Source organism: Physella acuta, unplaced genomic scaffold (genome assembly GCF_028476545.2).
Source record: "Physella acuta isolate Inbredline_101_S28 unplaced genomic scaffold, ASM2847654v3 ptg000677l, whole genome shotgun sequence".
Lineage (NCBI taxonomy): Eukaryota > Metazoa > Mollusca > Gastropoda > Physidae > Physella > Physella acuta.
This window is the reverse complement of record NW_026732196.1, coordinates 671522-699392: the sequence shown is the minus strand read 5'-3', so window position 1 is coordinate 699392 and position 27871 is coordinate 671522. Positions and strand designations below refer to the sequence as shown.

Sequence of the window (27871 nt, the reverse complement as noted above, 5' to 3'; positions counted from 1 at the left end):
GGACTGCTGGGAAAAATAAAGACAATTTATACAGTAGTCGAGGCAGAGTGGGGACTGCTGGGAAAAATAAAGACAATTTATACAGTGGTCGAGGCAGAGTGGGGACTGCTGGGAAAAATAAAGACAATTTATACAGTGGTCGAGGCAGAGTGGGGACTGCTGGGAAAAATAAAGACAATTTATACAGTGGTCGAGGCAGAGTGGGGACTGCTGGGAAAAATAAAGACAATTTATACAGTAGTCGAGACAGAGTGGGGACTGCTGGGAAAAATAAAGACAATTTATACAGTAGTCGGGGCCGTGACTGCTGGGAAAAATAAAGACAATTTATACAGTGGTCGAGGCAGAGTGGGGACTGCTGGGAAAAATAAAGACAATTTATACAGTGGTCGGGGTCGTGACTGCTGGGAAAAATAAAGACAATTTATACAGTAGTCGAGGCAGAGTGGGGACTGCTGGGAAAAATAAAGACAATTTATACAGTGGTCGAGGGAGAGTGGGGACTGCTGGGAAAAATAAAGACAATTTATACAGTGGTTGAGGGAGAGTGGGGACTGCTGGGAAAAATAAAGACAATTTATACAGTGGTCGAGGCAGAGTGGGGACTGCTGGGAAAAATAAAGACAATTTATACAGTGGTCGAGGCAGAGTGGGGACTGCTGGGAAAAATAAAGACAATTTATACAGTAGTCGGGGCCGTGACTGCTGGGAAAAATAAAGACAATTTATACAGTGGTCGAGGCAGAGTGGGGACTGCTGGGAAAAATAAAGACAATTTATACAGTGGTCGAGGCAGAGTGGGGACTGCTGGGAAAAATAAAGACAATTTATACAGTGGTCGAGGCAGAGTGGGGACTGCTGGGAAAAATAAAGACAATTTATACAGTAGTCGGGGCCGTGACTGCTGGGAAAAATAAAGACAATTTATACAGTGGTCGAGGCAGAGTGGGGACTGCTGGGAAAAATAAAGACAATTTATACAGTGGTCGAGGCAGAGTGGGGACTGCTGGGAAAAATAAAGACAATTTATACAGTAGTCGAGGCAGAGTGGGGACTGCTGGGAAAAATAAAGACAATTTATACAGTGGTCGGGGCCGTGACTGTTGGGAAAAATAAAGACAATTTATACAGTAGTCGAGGCAGAGTGGGGACTGCTGGGAAAAATAAAGACAATTTATACAGTAGTCGGGGCCGTGACTGCTGGGAAAAATAAAGACAATTTATACAGTGGTCGAGGCAGAGTGGGGACTGCTGGGAAAAATAAAGACAATTTATACAGTGGTCGAGGCAGAGTGGGGACTGCTGGGAAAAATAAAGACAATTTATACAGTAGTCGAGGCAGAGTGGGGACTGCTGGGAAAAAATAAAGACAATTTATACAGTGGTCGAGGGAGAGTGGGGACTGCTGGGAAAAATAAAGACAATTTATACAGTGGTCGAGGCAGAGTGGGGACTGCTGGGAAAAATAAAGAAAATTTATACAGTGGTCGAGGCAGAGTGGGGACTGCTGGGAAAAATAAAGACAATTTATACAGTAGTCGGGGCCGTGACTGCTGGGAAAAATAAAGACAATTTATACAGTAGTCGAGGCAGAGTGGGGACTGCTGGGAAAAATAAAGACAATTTATACAGTGGTCGAGGGAGAGTGGGGACTGCTGGGAAAAATAAAGACAATTTATACAGTGGTTGAGGGAGAGTGGGGACTGCTGGGAAAAATAAAGACAATTTATACAGTGGTCGAGGGAGAGTGGGAACTGCTGGGAAAAATAAAGACAATTTATACAGTAGTCGGGGCCGTGACTGCTGGGAAAAATAAAGACAATTTATACAGTGGTCGAGGCAGAGTGGGGACTGCTGGGAAAAATAAAGACAATTTATACAGTAGTCGAGGCAGAGTGGGGACTGCTGGGAAAAATAAAGACAATTTATACAGTGGTCGAGGCAGAGTGGGGACTGCTGGGAAAAATAAAGACAATTTATACAGTAGTCGGGGCCGTGACTGCTGGGAAAAATAAAGACAATTTATACAGTGGTCGAGGCAGAGTGGGGACTGCTGGGAAAAATAAAGACAATTTATACAGTGGTCGAGGCAGAGTGGGGACTGCTGGGAAAAATAAAGACAATTTATACAGTAGTCGAGGCAGAGTGGGGACTGCTGGGAAAAATAAAGACAATTTATACAGTGGTCGGGGCCGTGACTGTTGGGAAAAATAAAGACAATTTATACAGTAGTCGAGGCAGAGTGGGGACTGCTGGGAAAAATAAAGACAATTTATACAGTGGTCGAGGCAGAGTGGGGACTGCTGGGAAAAATAAAGACAATTTATACAGTAGTCGAGGCAGAGTGGGGACTGCTGGGAAAAATAAAGACAATTTATACAGTGGTCGAGGCAGAGTGGGGACTGCTGGGAAAAATAAAGACAATTTATACAGTGGTCGAGGCAGAGTGGGGACTGCTGGGAAAAATAAAGACAATTTATACAGTGGTCGGGGCCGTGACTGCTGGGAAAAATAAAGACAATTTATACAGTAGTCGAGGCAGAGTGGGGACTGCTGGGAAAAATAAAGACAATTTATACAGTAGTCGGGGCCGTGACTGCTGGGAAAAATAAAGACAATTTATACAGTGGTCGAGGCAGAGTGGGGACTGCTGGGAAAAAAAACATTTCGTATACAATTGATCGTGATGGCCTACAGTTAAACAAAAACAACTATTTAGACAAAATTAGTGTACAGTTTTACAAAGGTACACGCAATGCATTTGTCTAAAAGGTATTTTAATATTCTGCTACAATTTACAAACTGAACAACTTTAATAGGGCAGCTGTTGGAAAGAGAAATTTTATAACTATACATCAACATTTTTTCTGGCTAGTGAATACATTTAAATACAGTCGAGGCATGTTAAAAATTTACAAATAAATATATATATACAGACAGCTGCGACCAGTTTCAGATTTAGTATTATTTATTTAACAGGATTTATCTGTAAAGACAGTAGGTGCCAGTTTGTAAGTTAGATTTTCCTAAAGACAGTTGATGTCAGTTAATATCTTTCTATAGACTATCAGACAAGTGCGAACAGCGGGGCAGTGGTCGGGCAGTGTTCGTGCAGTGGTCGGGCAGCTACTAACCTGGAGGGGAAGCTCAGCTCGTGGGGTGGCCGGTGGACCCCGGGCCACCACAATCTCGGTCGTACCCTTGGCACTCTGTAGTATACTGATGGCCTCCTTTTGGGACACCTCTAGGGGCTGGCCATTGATGGCCAACAGTTGATCTTCCTCTCGTAGACGGCCATCTCTGGGAAGAAAATTTTAAATCATTAGCCATCACGGTCGGTAAATGTTTATGTTTAACATCACATTAAAAATCAGCAGCTATCAAAGTCAGTAAATGTTTATGCTTAACATCACAGTATACCTAAGTGCCCAACAATGCTATAATGATGATAATGCCATCAACAAAATGAAAACATAACAGTGAATTTATTCTGTGAAACAAGAGTGTGAACAGTAGCTTGTATTCAACTATATGTTTAACAAACCCCACTTCTTTGTTTAAAGCCTATATGAGAGATAATCGTAAACTGCTTTAAACGAATATGTAGCTTGGCTCATTAACAGGGATTACCTGACAGAATAGAGGGGGATTAAACAACTCTGAGAAGATTAACGCCGCACATAGGACTTCATTTGATCGTGCAGGGTGAGCTAAACTAGAACTATTGAACGCTAGGTCTTTATACGGGGGAGGGGTATCTGGAATGTATACATACAATATAAATACATTTTGTCTATAGATCATAACTCTGGAAGATAGGAGACACACAGGTTCCTCTCTCACACGCTCTCACTCACACACACGCTCTTTACACAAGATCTATCACACAGGCTATCAAACACAAAATCATACAATATAAAAGGCATACTAATAAGATAATGACAAACCAAACATCTGCAGAAAATTCCGGCCTGTCCACCCAATGACCCACTAAACCCCTGCCTGTCCACCAACTAAATCCCTGCCTGTACACCCAATGACCCACTAAATCCCTGCCTGTCCACACAATGACCCACTAAATCCCTGCCTGTCCACCCAATGACCCACTAAATCCCTGCCTGTCCACCAAATGACCCACTAAATCCCGGCCTGTCCACCCAATGACCCACTAAATCCCTGCCTGTCCACACATGACCCACTAAATCCCTGCCTGTCCACCCAACGACCCACTAAATCCCGGCCTGTCCACCCAATGACCCACTAAATCCCTGCCTGTCCACCCAATGACCCACTAAATCCCTGCCTGTCCACACAATGACCCACTAAATCCCTGCCTGTCCACCCAACGACCCACTAAATCCCTGCCTGTCCACCCAACGACCCACTAAATCCCTGCCTGTCCACCCAATGACCCACTAAATCCCTGCCTGTCCACCCAATGACCCACTAAATCCCTGCCTGTCCACCCAACGACCCACTAAATCCCTGCCTGTCCACCCAATGACCCACTAAATCCCTGCTTGTCCACCCAATGACCCACTAAATCCCTGCCTGTCCACCCAATGACCCACTAAATCCCTGCTTGTCCACCCAATGACCCACTAAATCCCTGCCTGTCCACCCAATGACCCACTAAATCCCTGCCTGTCCACCCAATGACCCACTAAATCCCTGCCTGTCCACCCAATGACCCACTAAATCCCTGCCTGGCCACCTAATGACCCCTTAAATGCCGGCCGGTCCACTCACTAAATCCCTGCCTGTCCACCCAATGACCCACTAAATCCCTGCCTGTCCATCCAATGACCCACTAAATGCCGGCCTGTCCACCCAATGACCCCCTAAATGCCGGCCTGTCCACTCACTAAATCCCTGCCTGTCCACCCTATGACCCACTAAATCCCTGCCTGTCCACCCTATGACCCATTAAATCCCTGCCTGTCCACCCAATGACCCACTAAATCCCTGCCTGTCCACCCAATGACCCACTAAATCCCTGCCTGTCCACCCAATGACCCACTAAATCCCTGCCTGTCCACCCAATGACCCACTAAATCCCTGCCTGTCCACCCAATGACCCACTAAATCCCTGCCTGTCCACCCAATGACCAACTAAATCCCTGCCTGTCCACCCAATGACCCACTAAATCCCTGCCTGTCCACCCAATGACCCACTAAATCCCTGCCTGTCCACCCAATGACCCACTAAATCCCGGCCTGTCCACCCAATGACCCACTAAATCCCTGCCTGTCCACCCAATGACCCACTAAATCCCTGCCTGTCCACCCAATGACCCACTAAATCCCTGCCTGTCCACCCAATGACCCACTAAATCCCTGCCTGTCCACCCAATGACCCACTAAATCCCTGCCTGTCCACCCAATGACCCACTAAATCCCTGCCTGTCCACCCAATGACCCACTAAATCCCGGCCTGTCCACCCAATGACCCACTAAAACCCTGCCTGTCCACCCAATGACCCACTAAATCCCTGCCTGTCCACCCAATGACCCACTAAATCCCTGCCTGTCCACCCAATGACCCACTAAACCCCTGCCTGTCCACCCAATGACCCACTAAACCCCTGCCTGTCCACCCAATGACCCACTAAATCCCTGCCTGTCCACCCAATGACCCACTAAATCCCTGCCTGTCCACCCAATGACCCACTAAATCCCTGCCTGTCCACCCAATGACCCACTAAACCCCTGCCTGTCCACCCAATGACCCACTAAACCCCTGCCTGTCCACCCAATGACCCACTAAATCCCTGCCTGTCCACCCAATGACCCACTAAATCCCTGCCTGTCCACCCAATGACCCACTAAATCCCTGCCTGTCCACCCAATGACCCACTAAATCCCTGCCTGTCCACCCAATGACCCACTAAAACCCTGCCTGTCCACCCAATGACCCACTAAATCCCTGCCTGTCCACCCAATGACCCACCCAATGACCCACTAAATCCCTGCCTGTCCACCCAATGACCCACTAAATCCCTGCCTGTCCACCCAATGACCCACTAAATCCCTGCCTGTCCACCCTATGACCCACTAAATCCCGGCCTGTCCACCCTATGACCCACTAAATCCCGGCCTGTCCACCCAATGACCCACTAAATCCCTGCCTGTCCATCCAATGACCCACTAAATCCCTGCTTGTCCACCCAATGACCCACTAAATCCCTGCCTGTCCACCCAATGACCCACTAAATCCCTGCCTGTCCACCCAATGACCCACTAAACCCCTGCCCGTCCACCCAACGACCCACTAAATCCCTGCCTGTCCACCCAATGACCCACTAAATCCCTGCCTGTCCACCCTATGACCCACTAAATCCCGGCCTGTCCACCCAATGACCCACTAAATCCCTGCCTGTCCACCCAATGACCCACTAAATCCCTGCTTGTCCACCCAATGACCCACTAAATCCCTGCCTGTCCACCCAATGACCCACTAAATCCCTGCCTGTCCACCCAATGACCCACCCAATGACCCACTAAATCCCTGCCTGTCCACCCAATGACCCACTAAATCCCTGCCTGTCCACCCGATGACCCACTAAATCCCTGCCTGTCCACCCAATGACCTACTTAACCCCTGCCTGTCCACCCAATGACCCACTAAACCTGTGCAGAAAATCTCTGCCAACATCCACCCAACGACAGACTGATCAAACACATACTTCGATCTAGCCCAGTGTCAACACAAGCCCTATCTCGTCCCCCATTCTAGCCTGTAATAGCCCTCTTATTTAAACCTTTCAGCGACCCACGTCCCTCACCCGCCCCTGTATGTGGACAGTCACTGGGAAGTTCTATTGGTTACATAAGTCTTGCCAACAGGCCTTAGATTCATCTGCTGGGAATTTGTAGTGAACATGGCGTCTGATGGTATTTTACAGACAACAGAGTATATATTTCATACATATATTTCATATATATATATATATATATATATATATATATATATATATATATATATATATATATATATATATATATATATATATATATATATATATATATATATATATATATATATATATATATATATATATATATATATATATATATATATATATATATATATATATATACATATATATATCAGACATCAGCAGATATAGTAAAATACACGAGACACAGAGGCGATATTTGATACAGAACCATCGAGTTGGAAAATAAGACCAGCAAAATAAGACCACCGAACAAGCAAAGTAAGACTACAGACAACTTAAGTACACTTTCAAAGCTGTAGGTACATTGAAGCGGGTGAATAAGAGTTCATCTGTTTCTTTGACCTCAGCATATGAAGGGATAGTGTCGTCAGTACTATGCCCAGTCGCCTTTACTTTCCCTAGCGTGCGTCAGGTACCCATCAGAGCTTGTTGCACTTAGATGCGGTGTACTGACACGAACCCGGGATTCAAACTCGAGACTTTCGGGTTAGCAGTACAACGACGTCTCACCACAGCGAGAGCTATAACATTGTGTTAAAAAAAACGTTGTGTTTTAAAAATAAATGTGTATAAAGGGGTAAAAGCACGTTGCTGTGCTAACGCCGCAAAAATAAAATAAAAAACAGCACCAGGTTTTTATAACACAGAAAGACAGTTTAAAGATTTAAGGATATAATTCAAACATGGCAATTATCATTTTTTATATTTCTTTTTGTAAGATAATCCTCCAAAGATAATCAATAGCCCTTACATAGGGGCGACCATCTTCTCCAAGCCCCATGTCTTACGCCTCAGTGATCTACATAAATACATGAGCAATCAATACAGCTGCCAATTTGTATGTCTTGTTATCAATCGTGTTTTCAATTTCAGCTCGTCTTCGGTGCTCAATCAATTTCGGCAGGGGTAGATGGGTGTGGTACGGGAGAGGTGATACAGGTGGTGATGGGGGAGGTGGTGAGACAGGTAGGTGATGGGGGAGGTGGTGAGACAGGTAGGTGATGGGGGAGGTGGTGAGACAGGTGGGTGATGGGGGAGGTGGTAATACAGGTAGGTGATGGGGGAGGTGGTAATACAGGTAGGTGATGGGGGGGGGAGGTGGTGATACAGGTAGGTGATGGGGGAGGTGGTGAGACAGGTAGGTGATGGGGGGGGGGAGGTGGTGAGACAGGTGGGTGATGGGGGAGGTGGTAATACAGGTAGGTGATGGGGGAGGTGGTGAGACAGGTGGGTGATGGGGGAGGTGGTGAGACAGGTAGGTGATGGGGGAGGTGGTGAGACAGGTGGGTGATGGGGGAGGTGGTGAGACAGGTAGGTGATGGGGGAGGTGGTGAGACAGGTGGGTGATGGGGGAGGTGGTGAGACAGGTAGGTGATGGGGGAGGTGGTGAGACAGGTGGGTGATGGGGGAGGTGGTGAGACAGGTGGGTGATGGGGGAGGTGGTGAGACAGGTAGGTGATGGGGGGGGAGGTGGTGAGACAGGTGGGTGATGGGGGAGGTGGTGAGACAGGTGGGTGATGGGGGAGGTGGTGAGACAGGTAGGTGATGGGGGAGGTTGTGAGACAGGTGGGTGATGGGGAGGTGATGAGACATTTAGGTGATGGGGAGGTGGTAATACAGGTAGGTGATGGGGGAGGTGGTGATACAGGTAGGTGATGGGGAGGTGATGAGACATTTAGGTGATGGGGAGGTGGTAATACAGGTAGGTGATGGGGGAGGTGGTGATACAGGTAGGTGATGGGGAGGTGATGAGACATTTAGGTGATGGGGAGGTGGTAATACAGGTAGGTGATGGGGGAGGTGGTGAGACAGGTAGGTGATGGGGGAGGTGGTAATACAGGTAGGTGATGGGGGAGGTGGTGAGACAGGTAGGTGATGGGGGAGGTGGTGATACAGGTAGGTGATGGGGGAGGTGGTAAGACAGGTGGGTGATGGGGGAGGTGGTAATACAGGTAGGTGATGGGGGAGGTGGTAATACAGGTAGGTGATGGGGGGGGAGGTGGTGATACAGGTAGGTGATGGGGGAGGTGGTGAGACAGGTAGGTGATGGGGAGGTGGTGAGACAGGTATGTGATGGAAAGGTGGTGATACAGGTAGGTGATGGGGGGAAGGTGGTGATACAGGTAGGTGATGGGGGAGGTGGTGAGACAGGTAGGTGATGGGGAGGTGGTGAGACAGGTATGTGATGGAAAGGTGGTGATACAGGTAGGTGATGGGGAGGTGGTAAGACAGGTAGTTGATGGGGCACAATGGTGGTACATGTAGATGATATGTGTAGATGGTGAAGTACAGTGGTGAGTCAGGTAGATGGTGAGGTACAATGGTGAGACAAGTAGATGACGGACTAAAAAATGGATATAGCTGGATTCAAAAGAAAAGAAAATGAAGTATCACAACATTACTGGATCACTGAGCCTAGACTGTGACAGAGCAACAACAGCCATCCACACACATTATTGCAGACTAACATAAGAAAAAAAAGGTAATGCGGAAACATTCTCCTTACTCTTAAGTTGTATACAAGTAATTGAGCCCATCTTTGAACGTACTACTCACGTTCAAAAACAAAATGGGTAGTTTAGACGGCATAATAAAAACTTCGACAATACTGCGCTTGAATAAGATGGCCTAATTCTTCGCATTGCCTGTAATAATCAGAATTTCGAATAATCAGAATTTCAAAAAAAAAGCTCCATTAACTTAATATATTTTCATTTTATTGGCTACATTTGAGTTTAGCCTGTAGAAAATTTTAAACTGGTTTTTCAAGAAAACTGTTGCGTTGGATTCATTTGAATGTTAATAATATACAAATATAAAATTGAAGCAAAAGCTTAATTTTAATTCAAACTAAAACACTTTAGGCGGAAAGAATCACCGACAGAACATTTCTCTTTTTTTCCATTATCTCCAGCGCGCATGCCCAATTTTCGCGCGTGCAACCTCGCATTTTGGATGGACATCTCGCTAACTCAATCACCCGAGGCCTGCCGAGAGGGGAGCCACGACAGAGCATGAGAAACAGCATCAAGAAAATCACATGCGCAGACGTCTAAAAATGTTACCGGAAGTCGGGAGAAAAGATCAAATATACATTGACACACTGTTAGCGCATGGGGAGCCGGGCAGAACGCGGTTACTGCCCTTTATTTGAAGATTGGAAATTGCCCGGCCATTGACCAGAGGATCGCGTGCGGTTGTTCACTGGACGCTGTGTGTGTTGGTGCATCTTTAATGTTTGAGGGGGTTTCGTGGGCGTCGGCTCGTTTTTAATGGGCTTCTAATTGCTTTTTGTGGGCGGTGGGCGTGGCTACAAAGTTAATGTTTGGTGGGTTTCCTATACGGTTAAATGGATGAGGAAAATTATTGTATCAACTAACGCACTTTAATGACTGGTTGAAATAATTTTAACGAACGCGTGTGTCTTTAGAGAGTTTAAATAATGCTGCGCTTTATGGTAGAAATCGATATGTGTGTACATAATGTGTGTGCATGCTGTGTGTATGAGCAAAAGAAAGAGTATTTATAAAAAGCCGAGAAATACAATCGTGTCACCAAACACCTTTAGGCTAGCAGACAATGAGGTGCTTCCCTGCAATGTTTTCGTCCAATCAGAAATCAGATACAGACGCTGCACGGAAAAAGTAATTTATTTCAGATTTCTTAAAAATAAAATAAAAACAATTTTGAAATATCCGGTTTACTCAATGTAATTGGTATTAAGCTTAATGATTAATGTAAACAAAAATAGTTTTCAACAATTCAAAACGTGATGAAACTAATGGGGTTTAAACTTTCATGTAGTATGAATATATCTATATATATAATTTTCTACGTGGACACCACCACGCACGTATATACAATAAATCCCAACACAGCTCTAGCCTACAGATGTAAATCTGTGTACCAAGTCGCGCTTTAAAAATTAAGAAAACAAGTCTAAGGGAGATAATCGAATCATTTCCTTAGCATATGGTGGAGTTACCGGTGCTGGGTAAACTAGGTAGTGACAAGAGCAGATGACGTCATGTCTACATCACACTATCAGTGTTTTGACGGTCACGTGATGAAGGAACACGGGGTATATGGACGGTCAGTGAACTCACGCGGTATACGGACGGTCACTTGGTGAAATAACTCACAGATAGTGTGTAAAAGCATATAAAGCCCTCATAACAAGTCTTGTACTTCCCACTAGTGTGCAATCAATAGAAGCTAATAATAAAGATGTTAGAAGTTATAGAATATATGTAAAGATGTCCAATTATATATATATATATATATATATATATATATATATATTATATATATATATATATTATATATATATATATATATATATATATTATATATATATATTATATATATATATATATATATATATATATATATATATATATTATATATATATATATATATATATATATATATATATATATATTATATATATATATATATATATATATATATATATATATATATATATATATATATATATATATAAATATATATTACAAACACTTGTACCACAAGCGTTTTCGTTAATTGGATGTATACTGAAATATACAGGTAGGAGTTGGTGGACATTTGCTGAAACCTAGTTTTTAGATAATGCAAAGTTTCCATACGTGTTGTCAATTATCAAGTTTCCTAAAGCTAAAAACTGTTTATATCCTTAAGTTAAAAACTGTTTTATCGTAAAATCAATCGGGTAAAAATCTCGGTGATCGAGTCAGGAGCCAGAGACAATGAATCATTGCCTGCTAGCCACACGAAACAAAAATATGGGATGGATCAAGTGTGTGTGTGATGGTGGGGATCGGATTTTAAGTAGTGTGTGGTGAATAGGGGATGGTGGGGTGTGTAGTCGTCTATTGGGTGTGGGGTGTGGAGGTGTATGTTGTGTGAGGGGGTGTCTTTTGTGTGTGTGGGTGTCTGTTGTGTGTGTGGGTGTCTGTTGTGTGTGGTGTGTGGTTGTGTCTGTTGTGTGTGGGGTGTGGGTGTGTGTGGGGGTGTCTGTTGTGTGGGGGTGTATGTTGTGTGAGGGCGAGTCTGTTGTGTGTGTGGGTGTCTGTTGTGTGTGGGTGTCTGTTGTGTGTGGGGGTGTCTGTTGTGTGTGGGGGTGTCTGTTGTGTGTGGGTGTCTGTTGTGTGGGGGTGTCTGTTGTGTGTGGGGGTGTCTGTTGTGTGTGTGGGTGTCTGTTGTGTGTGGGTGTCTGTTGTGTGTGGGGGTGTCTGTTGTGTGTGTGGGTGTCTGTTGTGTGTGTGGGTGTCTGTTGTGTGTGTGGGTGTCTGTTGTGTGTGGGGGTGTCTGTTGTGTGTGGGTGTCTGTTGTGTGGGGGTGTCTATTGTGTGTGGGTGTCTGTTGTGTGTGTGGGTGTCTGTTGTGTGTGGGTGTCTGTTGTGTGTGGGGGTGTCTGTTGTGTGTGTGGGTGTCTGTTGTGTGTGGGGGTGTCTGTTGTGTGTGGGTGTCTATTGTGTGTGGGGGTGTCTGTTGTGTGTGGGGGTGTCTATTGTGTGTGTGGGTGTCTGTTGTGTGTGGGGGTGTCTGTTGTGTGTGGGTGTCTGTTGTGTGTGGGTGTCTGTTGTGTGTGGGGGTGTCTGTTGTGTGTGGGGGTGTCTGTTGTGTGTGTGGGTGTCTGTTGTGTGTGGGGGTGTCTGTTGTGTGTGTGGGTGTCTGTTGTGTGTGTGGGTGTCTGTTGTGTGTGGGTGTCTATTGTGTGTGGGTGTCTGTTGTGTGTGGGGGTGTCTGTTGTGTGTGTGGGTGTCTGTTGTGTGTTGTGTGGTTGTGTCTGTTGTGTGTGTGGGTGTCTGTTGTGTGTGGGTGTCTGTTGTGTGTGGGGGTGTCTGTTGTGTGTGGGTGTCTGTTGTGTGTGGGTGTCTATTGTGTGTGGGGGTGTCTGTTGTGTGTGGGGGTGTCTGTTGTGTGTGGGTGTCTATTGTGTGTGGGGGTGTCTGTTGTGTGTGGGTGTCTATTGTGTGGGGGTGTCTGTTGTGTGTGTGGGTGTCTGTTGTGTGTTGTGTGGTTGTGTCTGTTGTGTGTGTGGGTGTCTGTTGTGTGTGGGTGTCTGTTGTGTGTGGGGGTGTCTGTTGTGTGTGGGGGTGTCTGTTGTGTGTGGGTGTCTATTGTGTGTGGGGGTGTCTGTTGTGTGTGGGGGTGTCTGTTGTGTGTTGTGTGGTTGTGTCTGTTGTGTGTGGGGGTGTCTGTTGTGTGTGGGGGTGTCTGTTGTGTGTGGGGGTGTCTGTTGTGTGTGTGGGTGTCTGTTGTGTGTTGTGTGGTTGTGTCTGTTGTGTGTGGGGGTGTCTGTTGTGTGTGGGGGTGTCTGTTGTGTGTGGGGGTGTCTGTTGTGTGTGTGGGTGTCTGTTGTGTGTGTGGGTGTCTGTTGTGTGTGGGGGTGTCTGTTGTGTGTGGGGGTGTCTGTTGTGTGTGTGGGTGTCTGTTGTGTGTGGGGGTGTCTGTTGTGTGTGGGTGTCTATTGTGTGTGTGGGTGTCTGTTGTGTGTGGGGGTGTCTGTTGTGTGTGGGGGTGTCTGTTGTGTGTGGGGGTGTCTGTTGTGTGTGGGTGTCTGTTGTGTGTGGGGGTGTCTGTTGTGTGTGGGGGTGTCTATTGTGTGTGGGTGTCTATTGTGTGTGGGGGTGTCTGTTGTGTGTGGGGGTGTCTATTGTGTGTGGGTGTCTGTTGTGTGTGTGGGTGTCTATTGTGTGTGGGGGTGTCTGTTGTGTGTGGGGGTGTCTGTTGTGTGTGGGGGTGTCTGTTGTGTGTGGGGGTGTCTGTTGTGTGGGGGTGTCTGTTGTGTGGGGGTGTCTATTGTGTGTGGGGGTGTCTGTTGTGTGTGTGGGTGTCTGTTGTGTGTGGGGGTGTCTATTGTGTGTGGGTGTCTGTTGTGTGTGGGGGTGTCTATTGTGTGTGGGGGTGTCTGTTGTGTGTGGGGGTGTCTGTTGTGTGTGGGGGTGTCTGTTGTGTGTGGGGGTGTCTATTGTGTGTGGGTGTCTGTTGTGTGTGGGGGTGTCTATTGTGTGTGGGGGTGTCTGTTGTGTGTGTGGGTGTCTGTTGTGTGTGGGGGTGTCTGTTGTGTGTGGGGGTGTCTGTTGTGTGTGGGGGTGTCTGTTGTGTGTGGGGGTGTCTATTGTGTGTGGGTGTCTGTTGTGTGTGGGGGTGTCTATTGTGTGTGGGGGTGTCTGTTGTGTGTGGGGGTGTCTGTTGTGTGTGTGGGTGTCTGTTGTGTGTGGGGGTGTCTGTTGTGTGTGGGGGTGTCTATTGTGTGTGGGTGTCTGTTGTGTGTGGGGGTGTCTGTTGTGTGTGGGGGTGTCTGTTGTGTGTGGGGGTGTCTGTTGTGTGGGGGTGTCTGTTGTGTGTGGGGGTGTCTGTTGTGTGTGGGGGTGTCTATTGTGTGTGGGTGTCTGTTGTGTGTTGGGGTGTCTGTTGTGTGTGGGGGTGTCTGTTGTGTGGGGGTGTCTGTTGTGTGTGGGGGTGTCTATTGTGTGTGGGTGTCTGTTGTGTGTGGGGGTGTCTGTTGTGTGGGGGTGTCTATTGTGTGTGGGTGTCTGATGTGTTTAAACTATTAAATTGTCCCTAGCTTGGTCTGTCATCCAACAATCGATTGACGGCTGGCGTTTTATTTTGTACGGGAGGCCCGAGGGAGCCATATTTGAATATAAACATGGTTTATTCCACTCCAGGAAATACTAAACAATTCATTGCTATCTCACTCGATAAAAAAACAACTCATTTTATAATGTATACAGTAAAATCTAGTGTAGGGACCTTAAATATCCAGTCTAACTGCCCATGTGTAGAGTCAAGTGTAGGGACCTTCACGAGTAAATATTGTGTAGTCGGATGGTTGGACCTTACAGTCTAACGGTCGATGTATAGAGTCGAATGTAGGGACCTTACAGAACATCAAATCTATAGGGGCTGGCAATACATGTGGTCAGGATTGATTACATGACAGCACAATGTCCAGCTTGAGGCTAGTAGACATCAGACCTGGGGGGAACCGAAATTTATAAATTAGAGATTATACTTCGTCAAACAGAAGTGCCAACACCGGTTTAAATTTCAGACTATTTCATAACACCAGAAACTTGGCTTACAAACCACAGAGAATTTCTTCATTCTCTAATTACTGGACGAAGTTGAGTACTTGAACACTTAACAGTATTCGAGAATTTTCGACGTCAGTGAATCGAACAGTTGAGATAGATGCATATATGGCTGGTAAATAAAAAAAACATTTCGTATGTAGCGAAAAAAACCGAGCAGAACTTATTCTGCCAGTCGGTTGTAATACGTGTAAATACATACAGCATACGTCGTTCTTAAATACATAGGGCCTACCTGTCAAGATATATGTAGGTGATATTCCAGTAACCATATAATAAATTCACAGAAATCTATCAGAATCTGTCAATTCGATACTTCACTGCTCACACAATACTCACACAAATCTATCAGAATCACTGTATTCGATATTCCACAGCGTGTACTCATATACCGAAACACCGTATTCGATACTCCAACATCGACAGCATGAGTCCATAAAAAACGACCCCAACACAATTTGATACTACCTCACGCTCTGCCTCCCCTACCCCTCACGCAATGCCCCCCCCCCCCACTACAGGGAAAAAAAAGCCGGTCATTTCAGCAGTGCCGTGTACAAGGAATTCTCTCACCTAATTTACTGCCAGCACCCGGCGTTGGTGCTAACCTACTTTCGGTACCAGGGGCAGCTTTAGACAGATGATGGTACTCGGAGCTATGACCACAGGTGCTCTGACCAGAGGTAGTTTGACCATACGTATTTTGACCATATGAGATTTTACCATCGGGGATTTTACCAGTGGTGGTCTAACCAGAGGTGTTTTGACCATAAGTCAAGTGCTTTGAACAAAGCGGGGCTTTAAACACGGTTTGACCATAGGTGGTTTGACCACAGGTGGTTTGACCACAGTTGGTTTGACCACAGTTAGTTTGACCACAGGTGGTTTGACCATAGGTGCTCTGACGGGCTTTGTGCAAACCTGGAAGATGACAGGCACGTGCAAACAGTGACACACGCCTAGATCAGCTGCTTCCTGCTCACAGCTAGGATCCACTCAGATTTCATATCCTCTACTGTTTCACAATGGTGAAGCTTTGATTTAGCCGCTAAGTTTTGTCTATGGGTTTATAGATCTAAAGTTAAAATTAGTTAAATTGCATTTTGATACCTAGCTAAAATAACACAATTTCCAGATGTATCATGTCCACCAGTCCTCAACTTTTGTTTGTGAAATGTTCATCAGTCTTCAAACTGCTATTTGTGAAATGTTCATTAATCTTCCAACTTTTATTTGTAAAATGTTTATCAATCCTCAACTTATATTTATGTAATGTCCATCTATTCTCAACTTGTATTTATGTAATGTCCATCCGCTAAAAACGTATTTTTGATCCACATCTGAACGTCTAAGTTCTCCAGTGAAGCCAATCAATGCGGGTATTAAAGCTCTAACATTGGAGAAATTATTGATTCAATCCTGTTGTTTTTTTTTATTTCAACTTTAATTTTACAAATCTAATAACCCAGAGCGTGGGCTTTCTGGGGGAAATACATTCTAGACCAGGCCTATAAGGCAGGCCCTCTTTTTTGAGAAGGATAAAGAAGAAGTGAATTAAATAAAGAAGAATAAGATTGAAGCGAAATTTAATCACTTATTTTTTTTTTAAAGAGAATGAAAGCGGAAATAGTGCAATTTATTTGGTGCAATTAAGTTAAAACAATTTATCTAGAAAATAATTTGTTCTAATTAAAAAACAACAACACATTTCTGATTGCACAGCGTAAATGCAGCTTTCAGATATTTTAAATGAAAACAACAACATTTGAACCTAATTAAGTTATTATTATACCCAATTAGCTAATCAGTATCCAGTCACATGACTCACACTACCAACCATCAAACATCAGCCTAACTCACACTACCAGACATCAGCCCAACTCACACTACCAAACATCAGCCCAACTCACACTACCAAACATCAGCCCAACTCACACTACCAAAGCATCATCAAACATCAGCCTAACTCACACTACCAAACATCATCAAACATCAGCCTAACTCACACTACCAACCATTCCAATAAATTTCGCCTTATCACAATCACCAACCCTGCCTCAATCCCAGCCACTATCGCTGCCCCCATCCCTATCCCAATCACAGTCCCATCCCAATCCCTGTCCTCATCCCAATCCCTTCTCCCAACCCTATCCATACCGCCAGAGCCCAATAAAGCTATTGAAAGTAATAGTAACGAAATGGCGCTGCGTCAAAACTAATAAAAAACTGACCAATCAACATCCAAGGCTCATAAAAAACCAACCAATCAACGATCCGCTAACAACAGGTTCCGCCAAAATCTCCCATTGACGTATAGAACTCCAACATTGGAAATAGTTTAACTTGCTTCAACCTCGTGAATGTATTTCCTTTCTTCAGTCTCGATTCTAAAACGATTGCATCTGCATTGGGTTGTTGCTCTAAAAGTCTTTGTCATTACTCCACATTTCCGGACGTTATAGCGGGTATACCGTGATGGGAAAAATGTGAAAACATGACACACATAGCACGTGACTTCATTAAACGACGTGTTTTCAATTAGAATGTTTATAGCGATCGGTAGGGTGGAAAAATAGCATCGATCTGTTGATAAATTATGCAATAACCGACAGCAATATTTCCTCTTCAGTGAGCGGGATGTTGGAGTAGAGTTTTTCATTAGTGATGTCGGTACGGTACGGCGTAAATACTCGTATAGATGAGTGTAAAACATGATGTTAGTACAACATCGATGCTAGTACAACAATAATGTCATGGTGTTTAATAATGTTGATACTTCAGCATCGCTGATAGTACAATGTTGCTGGTAGTACAACGTTGTTGGTAGTACAACATTAAGGACAGTGCAACATTAAGGACAGTGCAACATTAAGGACAGTGCAACATTAAGGGCAGTGCAACATTAAGGACAGTGCTACATTAAGGACAGTGCAACTCTAATGAAAGTGCAACACTAATGAAAGTGCAACACTAATGACAGTGCAACAATGATGATGTCCTATATTGACGATGTTACAAAATTGGTGATAGTACAACATTAAAGATATCATGGAGATGGTACATCATCGTCTATAAACTAAACCACAAAATAAATTAACCGACATATCTCCCTGTAAGAAACACATGCAATGACTGAGAAAAAAAAAACTTAATAAACATGCATGAGCTAAACCACCTCAACTTTTTGTGGTGGTTGAACGGCGCTATGACGTGGTGACGTATCATTCATATGACAACAAGAAACTCGCGGCTAATTGCTATTCATAACAAACACAGAAAAACTAGGAAGACAAAATCTGCACAACAGCGTTATGACAGTGAGGAAATTTTTAGTGTCGGGAAACTTTTTTTCTGTGTGGGACAAACTTGTTAGGAGAGATAGGAGTGAATGGGAATCATGGGAAAAAAATTGAAGGAGGAAGGGGTTTTGGGATAAGGGATTTTGAGAGAAAATGGATTTTCGGATAAAAGGGGTAATAGGAGAAAAAGTGTTTTAGGAGAAAAGGATTTTGGGAGAAGAGGGATTTGGGAGAAAAGTGGTTTTGGTAGAAAAGTGGTTTTGAGAGAAAATGGGTTTACAGTAGGAGATGTCTATGAATGAAATGAGTTGTCTATATTTATTGAGTACCAATCAAGTCTAAAAACGTCACAGGAAAGACGGGGCATTCTCTGAAGATTAGACTGTGTTAATGGTCGGTGGCGAGGTAGGGTGGATTAGTGGGTGGGGAATAGTGGGTGGGGGAGGTGGGTTGGGTGTTTTCGGGAGGGTGGGGAATGGTGTGAAGGGTTGGGGGGATGGTGTGAAGGGTTGGGGGATGGTGTGAAGGGTTGGGGGGATGGTGTGAAGGGTTGGGGAAATGGTGTGAAGGGTTGGGGAAATGGTGTGAAGGGTTGGGGAATGATCATTAGGATGAATGGTCGAGAAGGTTGAGGAACAGTCGAAAGGGGGGGGGGGGGGCGAGTAAAGAGATACTCAGGTAAGAGCGTGTTCTCTACCGCCAACAATGAATCAGAGTGCGGGCGATGGGTGAAATGCTTGCATTATTTAGACAGCACTGCTTGAAAAATTGAACGTTTTTCCAGTCAAATTGTCATTGATTTGGTGTCTTTCTTTCGGACTGAACAACACTACATTCCTTATAGCAGAATGGTTTTGGCTTCATCCTTATTTGCGTTGATCGCCTACTGACTAAATAATGCCGTATTGTTTACATAGTTGATACATTTTACTCACAGCCACACACGGTTTATATTCCACACGGCCTTGACCTACATTGGCGACCATTTTGTGTCCAACATCCAGCTTTCATTTCTCGGCCCATTGAGCTCTGGGGAACTGCTCACCTGTAAAACGTGCTCTCGCCCCCCGGCACCTCACTATACCCCTCCACCCCCAACTAACATACTTCTATCAAATCAATAGTGTTGAAATGGGGGGGGGGGGGGGGGGGGTGGGGCGGTGTCGAAGCCCAGGGAAGGGGGTATCGGAGCAATCGATGAGGTGAATGAGAAGCTTGATTTACCCCTGCATGCTCGTTCATTAACTACCTGAGGCTGAAGTGCCTCGGACTGCTTGATCAAGGGCAGTTAGTTGAGTTACACTAGTGGAGTTATTTCCCTTGAATCTTGTACTACAGCTGAGTGACGTATGTTGAAGTTCTCTACGTAATACACGAGTGGCAGAATGTGGATTGGAAGAGGCAAGACTCTGCCAGATCACGTCAAATGCACACTATACCGGCCAATATAGGAAACACTAAGCACAGGCTTCTAATCAATTTCAAGCCAACATCAGTCGTTTTAACAATAGGCACACAGCAAGTGTCAGTAAATAAAAACAGGGTATACAGTGTCAATAGCTATTATAGTCAGACCTTAACGCGGGAATGTAGTAAATATATAGTCGATAATTTTCATACATTAACCATAACAGACATGAATAAGGTAATACAAAATCGGTGATCTTAAAGACAAATTTGTGACGCCAAAATGAGTGATATCATAACCGTAAATAAAAAGGCGAGGAATAAATAAAAAGGTGAATCAACTTTAAATGGTTTATTAAATTCTTAAAAATGGATATAGCATATACAGTATTACAAGTATTATATGCCTATAACATGATCGAAACGCGTTATCTAAGCGAGGCCGCTTTACAGACGGTCAAACACGAGCAGAGACGGTCACGTGCTTATGGCTAATAACGGCTGACTTATGGCATCGTTTTGTTCAAGTTATCTCCCATTTTGAGTATTTTACTGGATTTTTTGCACTTCGAATGGAAGAAAAATTCAATACAAGACCAGTAACTCCCGCGAGAAAACGGCTCCAATGTCTTTAAATTTTCCATTACTGTTGAAATTTGCGTTTTACTTCCCCTTTTTTTTTGGATTCGCCTGAAGCGAAATAGATTTAGCCCTACACCAATTCGGCTGTAGTGAAGAAAAAAAAAAGTTTTTAAGCAATAAAACTCGATATCCTACAATCTTTTTCGTGCGGCTTTCAGGTCGGTTATCTAGAAATTTAAAACCGGTGAAAATTCCGTTCAGTATGTTGAATAAAGCAGTTAAGCCGTGAGAATAATGTAATGGTGTGACACCACCCAACACCGCCTCAATCCCCACCCAACACCACCTCAATCCCCACCCAACACCAATCCAATCCCAACCCAACACCACCTCAATCCCCATTCAACACCAATCCAATCCCAACAACAACTCAATCCCAGTGTTTAATCACCGAGTCGGTAAACACCTACCCTGCAACAAAAATTGCATCTCAACATCAGCAGCAAAATTTGGGGAGTAAACAGTCGTGTTACCCTATTGGGACCCCTACCTCGGGGTGTCGGTGTAGGAGTCTTCCCTCGCCCGACGCCTCGAGATGATGTTGACTCTCTCAGGAAACGAGAGAGTGCCGAGTTGATTCAGTCTCGGTCTCTCCTCGCAGTATCGTGGAAATAGCAGACACACACAGACACATACAGATACACAGAAACACACACACAGTCACAGACACACACACATACACACACGCAAAGACACAAACGCATACACACACAGATACACAGAAACACTCCCATACTTTACATCACCCCCATGCATGGATGTACATCTACCCTATCTCTACAACATAGAACCTAACACGTGTATACAGAAGGAGAAAGACCGAAGAGAGAAGTAGAATGGGGATACAAATAAAGATACAGACAAAAGTTTTAACGTAAGAGACTCAGGTAAGTGCCAAAGATTTGGATGAAACTGCGAGGACTTTTAAAAATCAGTGCCTTCATTAAAATAATCCTGTAATATTTTACTTCACGCTGCTTAGAGATTTAAAATAATTATAAAAACAACAATATGAATGCTCACTCAGTGTAAACTCGTTTTTAAAAGAACACCAAAAACTGAACTTACACAGATATCAGTTTTCTGCAGCAATTTGTTAGCTCCCCTCCCTCCCTCTCACATCACTCATCTCTTTAAAAAGACATCCATTACTCATCCATTATTCATCCTGCCTATGAGACGAGCCTCATCTAGTGCAAACAAAACTAAGCAATCGGTTCGCAAAGAATCGGGAAAACTAAAATCTAAATATATCAGCTATGTTGGTTGAGCGTAACATGGGAGGCGCTTTGTGGGGAGAGCTTTCTAAGTTTTGTACACAGTATTTAATTACACTTTTAATACTGTAGATAAGTATGTAGATACTTACTATAGTACACAACAGTAAAGAGTAAAATATACAGTAAATTACAATATGAAATAACATATTTCTTCTCGAATTTACTATCTGAACCCATTAAAAATCGTTTATTTACACCTTTTTTTTTTGTTGAACAAAGTAGACCATGTTAAACGCTGCATGAAATCCTGTGTGTGAATGTGTATTAACGACCCGACCCCCGGGGTTTCACAGTCCCATCATTTATTGACGTGTCGACTAGTGAAGATCAAGAGATCTGGTCCCAGACTTTCAGTTGAGAAAGGTCGAGACGAGATGAAGACACGAAGACATGAGTTGATGATGTGAGGGTGGTTGTAGTACAGGGGATACACTGGCAGTCAGGGATATTCATTGGAGATGGATGGGTGCTAGGTGTGAGGGTAACGTGGGGACATTCATGTGAAGGGAATGGTTGCTTAATATGGAGATAAAGTCGGGGCATTCATAAGACTGATGATTGATGGATGTAGGAAGATTGTTGATTGTGGATGTGCTAGATGTGGTGACAAGATGTGTGACGGACACACAAGTGATATAACACTACAGAAGAAGTTAAAGAGGTAGCCCCAAATGCTACACGTGATGAAAACAAAATGATGTCATCATTTCTCTAGTTAATACCTCATCAATTAAACAGCCACATACCGGTACAATGTTCACAGCATAGCAGCATACAGAGTAGAATGAATGATATGCTGCAGAGACCGACTACTCTTACACCCCCAGCTAGCAAACACTGATGAAGTAATCCACACAATTTATTTGCAAATAGCGCTATAGAGAGCGAACTCACTCAACATAAAGCTGGTAGAATGGTATGGTGGGGTCAATTATATTTTGAGTACATTCGCTTTTTCTTCCCTTTCATTCACTCCCGCGTTATTTAGTTTGTGTCGAGTTAATCGAAATCGGCGCCGGGTACATTTTTATTACAGGGCCCAGCCACACAGCTCGTCAATAATCTCATCGTGTGGAGGTGGTTTAACCACAAGTGCAAATACCTGACGGCACACAAATTATGACATTAGTCTCATAAAACACAGGGCACATAAAATATGACAGTCACACAACCCACAGGGCACACAAATTATGACATTAGTCAAAGACTTGACTGTACACACATTATAACATTATCCACACAACCCACAGGGTACACACGCACACAACCCCACCATCGTGTGCGAAAATAACATTACCGCATAAAAAAGGTGGGAAACACTACATCGATCTAGCTAGTGGAACAACCACGCATGCGCGGAGAGCAAATCCTGGAACGGGACAATGCGACTCAAAATGTGATTACGATGTTTCTAAATAACAACCAAGAAATCTTCGCGAGAGATGATAATCCTATATCGCACGGGTCTATGAATTCATTCAAGTTCTACGCAACACGTCTTGCTAATGGCTTGAAGAGGGAATTGACTTTACGCGATAGCTAAAAGGTCTTGTCCAATCGAGGTCTTAAATAATGTGACATTAACAAATAGAGGAGGATGCACTCACTCCTAACACCCTCACGTAGATCGTTTAGCGCTGCAGAAGTAGACATTGGTTTGGCTGGTCCTTGCAGGCGCCCACGCGCAAAAGAACATCGTCTGGCGACTATCTGATTACGGCCATCTTTGTATCTCGACGGATTATTTAAATGAGAGCACGTGACTTGCTCTAATCTCGTCACGTCAAACAAGACAGCTGTTGAGTTCATTCCAGCCGGTTTGGTATGCAACGTGAATCTCCGAGACTTCGATACTGGTTAGACTGGCGAAATAGCGAAATTAAAAATTGGAATCGGAAGTTTCAGTAATTTAGTGTTAGTTTCTGTTAGTATATTTATCTGCGTGACTGACTCAATGGTCTATTATAGGCATGATTGTATGGGTGTTTGTGTGACTATATAATGTACCGTATACCCGTATGACTAAGTGTGTGACTGTATAATGTACTGTATAACTGTATGGCTGTATGTGTGGCTAAATTGCGTGTCGTATGTGAGGTCGTATGGCTATGTTTTTGCCGGCGATTATGACCGTTTTTTCAACTTACTGGGCGCTTCATTATCTTACCACAGAATTTTATGTGCATTTTTAGTGATTTCTTAATGCTTAAAAGTGATTCTTTTATTAAACTAACGATTTTTTAATATGACAAGTCATGATAAATAGTGGGTATTAAAGAATGATTTGATGTTCCTACATACAATAATAGTTTTATATATACTTAAATGTAGAGGATTCATTGAAGATAGATATCTTGTAAGAACCGCCGAATGGGGGGGGGGGGGGAGAAAGCCAGTAACCCAGTAAGACAATATGGTGTGCTACTCATGGTAATTAGATCACTAGGTCAGCCTAGTCGGATGGGGGGAGGGTTAGCTCTCCGTCACAACTCCTGGGTCTCGACCCCTCACCCCCCTCAACCTCCCTCCGTCACAACCACCCCGCCCATCCACCCATTCCGTCACAACCCCCTGGGTCCCGCCCCTCCCCCCCCCCCTCCGTCACTATTCTCACCCACCCACTCCCCCCCCCCCCTTCCGTCACATGCGCGACAATATTGTACACATGACAACTAGCTAAAGAGCCAGCAAGCGGCATGAAAAGAAGTGATGGTAACGTCATTGCCAGGAAAACACGTCCTTACACTTCACGTCTAAAGCCGACAGAGCTGACTTTCCCCTGGCCAATCAATAGTACCTATTTTGCTGGCCAGGTCCGATAATCCATTTTTCGATTCTCTCCCCTTTATTCTCTGACACACTCTTTACTGCCCTTTATTATTTATTTCTTTTTTTTTTAACACGACCTTTTTAAAGCCGGTCCTATACTTTGTTCTTAACTTTTATTTGATTGGATGGTTACAAGTTTTTCCCTCATGTGCAATTTCCAAAGAGTAATGCATTGATTTTTCTAAACCGATTTGTTTTACATGTCTGAGTATGCTCTGGCTAAATGCCAGGGGTGGGGAGATGGGGGGGGGGGGGGGTGAATTGGGTGAAATTAAAAAAAACTGACAATTGTAAACATAAGACAAGTCACAATAGAAGTCAATGTCAAGTGACCTCACGTACAATCAGAAAGTTCAGGTGAGATATAGGCACTGCAATTATTTCCGTATCCGTACTCCCCTCAGAGATAAAGCATTCCGGACTTAAAAGAGTCGCGGGACGACGATTTCACTCGGGGGTACGGAGACAAGTCGACAGCAACCTAAGCTATAATTTACAGTAAAATTATACCAGATCTCCACGAAACGAAAACCCATTCAAGTAGGTCTCTAGCACACTCACCCCCCCCCCCCAAAAAAAACACTAAATAAAATAAAACAGCAACAAAAACCCCTAATAGGCGACCATCTACAGCGAAACAGGACCGGAAGTCAAGTAAAATAGAATTTGGAAGCAGAGAGCTTCAAGCAACCACCAAACCCATTTACACGGTTAGGTCAGTTACGTTGTCACTGAGGTGAGGGGGGGGGGGGGGTGAAAAGCGATCCATCTTTTGTTTTTTCTAGTTAACCTACACCAGGGTGGGTCTGTTGACGGGAGATGTTTCAGTCTGGAGTCACAAGACTCGAGGCTGGTTAACGAAGGCATTTAATAACTGACCCCCACCCCCCCATGTCACCGCCCGGGGGACATTCATCTCTTTAATGTCTCCCTGGTCGGGCTGGTATGTTGATAGTGCTACTCACTTCCTTACCTCGTGGTATGTTGATAGTGCTACTCATTTCCTTACCTCGTGGTATGTTGATAGTGCTACTCACTTCCTTACCTCGTGGTATGTTGATAGTGCTACTCACTTCCTTACCTAGTGATGTAGCACATTTTTTGGTACAACACATACGCTGACTCATGACACGCCTATTATAACTTTATGAAATAGCATGCTTACATATCAATAAGATGCAATAAGTGTATTTTCTCATTATCATAACAGCGTGTTTACATAAAAGTGTAATGTGAACTTTCTCTAGATGCAACAGTTATAAATTGCATTTAATTTTTCCTGATTTGTTTTTACAGCTAAATATTTGCTTTTCATTCGTGTCTTTCAACTTCCCAAGTATCAAATCGATTCTTTTAAAGCGACTTATATTGATTAAATTTTCATTTGAGATCAAACGTAATTTTTATTTACCGGTCAACTTAAAGGAGTAAAGAGCCTTGTGTGGGTTTATAAAGGAACACTTGGAGCAGTGGTTCTTAACCTGTGTTCGATCCAACCCCAGGGGTTCGGTGAGGCGGTCTCAGGAGTTCGGCGGAGCTCAAACACACACCCGACTCGCGGACAGAATTATATGACATTGCTGACGTAAAAACTATTAAGGAGGGTTCTCTGTACATATGAAACTGGCGGGGGTTCGGTATCCCAGAAAAGACTGAGAACCACGGACCTGGAAGAATGTATAGGTCGAAACTAGAAGGGTCTCAAACACAAATACCGGATCCTACTCTAAGAGCTCTATCTAGCAGGTACGTGTTTGTTCCCAAAGTTTAACTGGAGTTTGTTTTTGATGTGGCATAAGACAAGTTTAAACGTTTTTACAACTTTGTAAACACCCCCCCCCACACACACACACATTTAATTAACTCGCTTAAAAGACGACTTTCTGTTTGAAAAATTAAAAAAAATAAGCAGTTTCGTTTTGATCGTTTGGAGAGGAGCCAGAATATTATTATGGTTTATAGGTAAAAAATCAATTAGTGTTATGTAAGTATGATTCAGCCAACACCTGCAGTTAAAGATGTTGAAAAAATAAAACCAGTGTAAGCGTATCGGGGATTTTACAAGTTATAAGCTCGTATTAAGTTCATCTTGATACAAGAGATTTGTTTAAAAAAAATCTAAACGATTTAATATTACTGTTTAATAATCATTTTGCAGAGAGGTAAAAGAGAAAACCAACCTTTCGCAATTCTAAATTAATTCTACATTCCGTATACATGGCATTGGTTTGTTATCGAATTACCGTCAAATTTATTCGGGAATTCCCAGTAATGCTAGTAAAAAATAAAATTAATAACACTTGATTGTTAGCTAACTGTATACCGTAATTTATGAGAGCAAATAGCCTACATTGGTTAAAACTGACTGCTATAAACGTCATTGTATATTTTCCTTAGTTATTTGGATGAGGGTAGTTTTTAAATGTTTCGATGTCCACTATACAATATTCCATTTTCCGATGCTAGGGCCATATTTAAATGCCGATTCTTCTAAAGCTATTCCAATTAGAACACCCTTAAGTATAATTCTTTCAGAACATAAAATAATTCACACCTGATTTGCCCTCACCCTCCAGCCCCCCCCCCCCCTCCCCTGCTCCCCACCTGCTGCCCGAGCTTAAAACTCGATGCACAAACCAAAGACAGACAGATCGATCAAGTGCACTGCCAGATGCTGGAATCTCCCGTTAATCGATTAGCAATCAAGGGGAGAGACACGGTTTTATACTGAGTAGATTTCAATTAAAATCGGGAAAAAATAATCTAGGGGCGAGAACTATGTTCTGAAATAGGTTACGTGCCTTGATAGGTGGGCACCGATAGTTTCCTAATGCCAGTTTGTATGTGCCTTAATACCACCGATTGTTTCCTAATGCCAGTTTGTATGTGCCTTGATACCACCGATAGTTTCCTAATGCCAGTTTGTATGTGCCTTGATACCACCGATAGTTTACTATTTGCCAGTTTGTATGTGCCTTGATACGTGGGCACCGATAGTTTCCTAATGCTAGTTTGTATGTGCCTTGATACGTGGGCACCGATAGTTTCCTAATGCCAGTTTGTATGTGCCTTGATACGTGGGCACCGATAGTTTCCTAATGCCAGTTTGTATGTGCCTTGATACGTGGGCACCGATAGTTTCCTAATGCCAGTTTGTATGTGCCTTGATACGTGGGCACCGATAGTTTCCTAATGCCAGTTTGTATGTGCCTTGATACGTGGGCACCGATAGTTTCCTAATGCCAGTTTGTATGTGCCTTGATACCACCGATAGTTTCCTAATGCCAGTTTGTATGTGCCTTGATACGTGGGCACCGATAGTTTCCTAATGCCAGTTTGTATGTGCC

The 27871-nt window shown here is 43.9% G+C and overlaps 1 protein-coding gene across 1 annotated transcript in view; it reads right to left on the bottom strand.

Moving 5' to 3' along the window:
* The window catches only part of LOC131949199 (multiple PDZ domain protein), a 335233-nt gene that overhangs the window by 241591 nt on the left and 65771 nt on the right, over window positions 1-27871 (bottom strand). The window contains exon 6 of the mRNA XM_059310988.1: window positions 3135-3300. Coding sequence (XP_059166971.1) covers window positions 3135-3300 — 166 coding nt within the window. The remainder of the gene's footprint in view (window positions 1-3134; window positions 3301-27871) is intronic.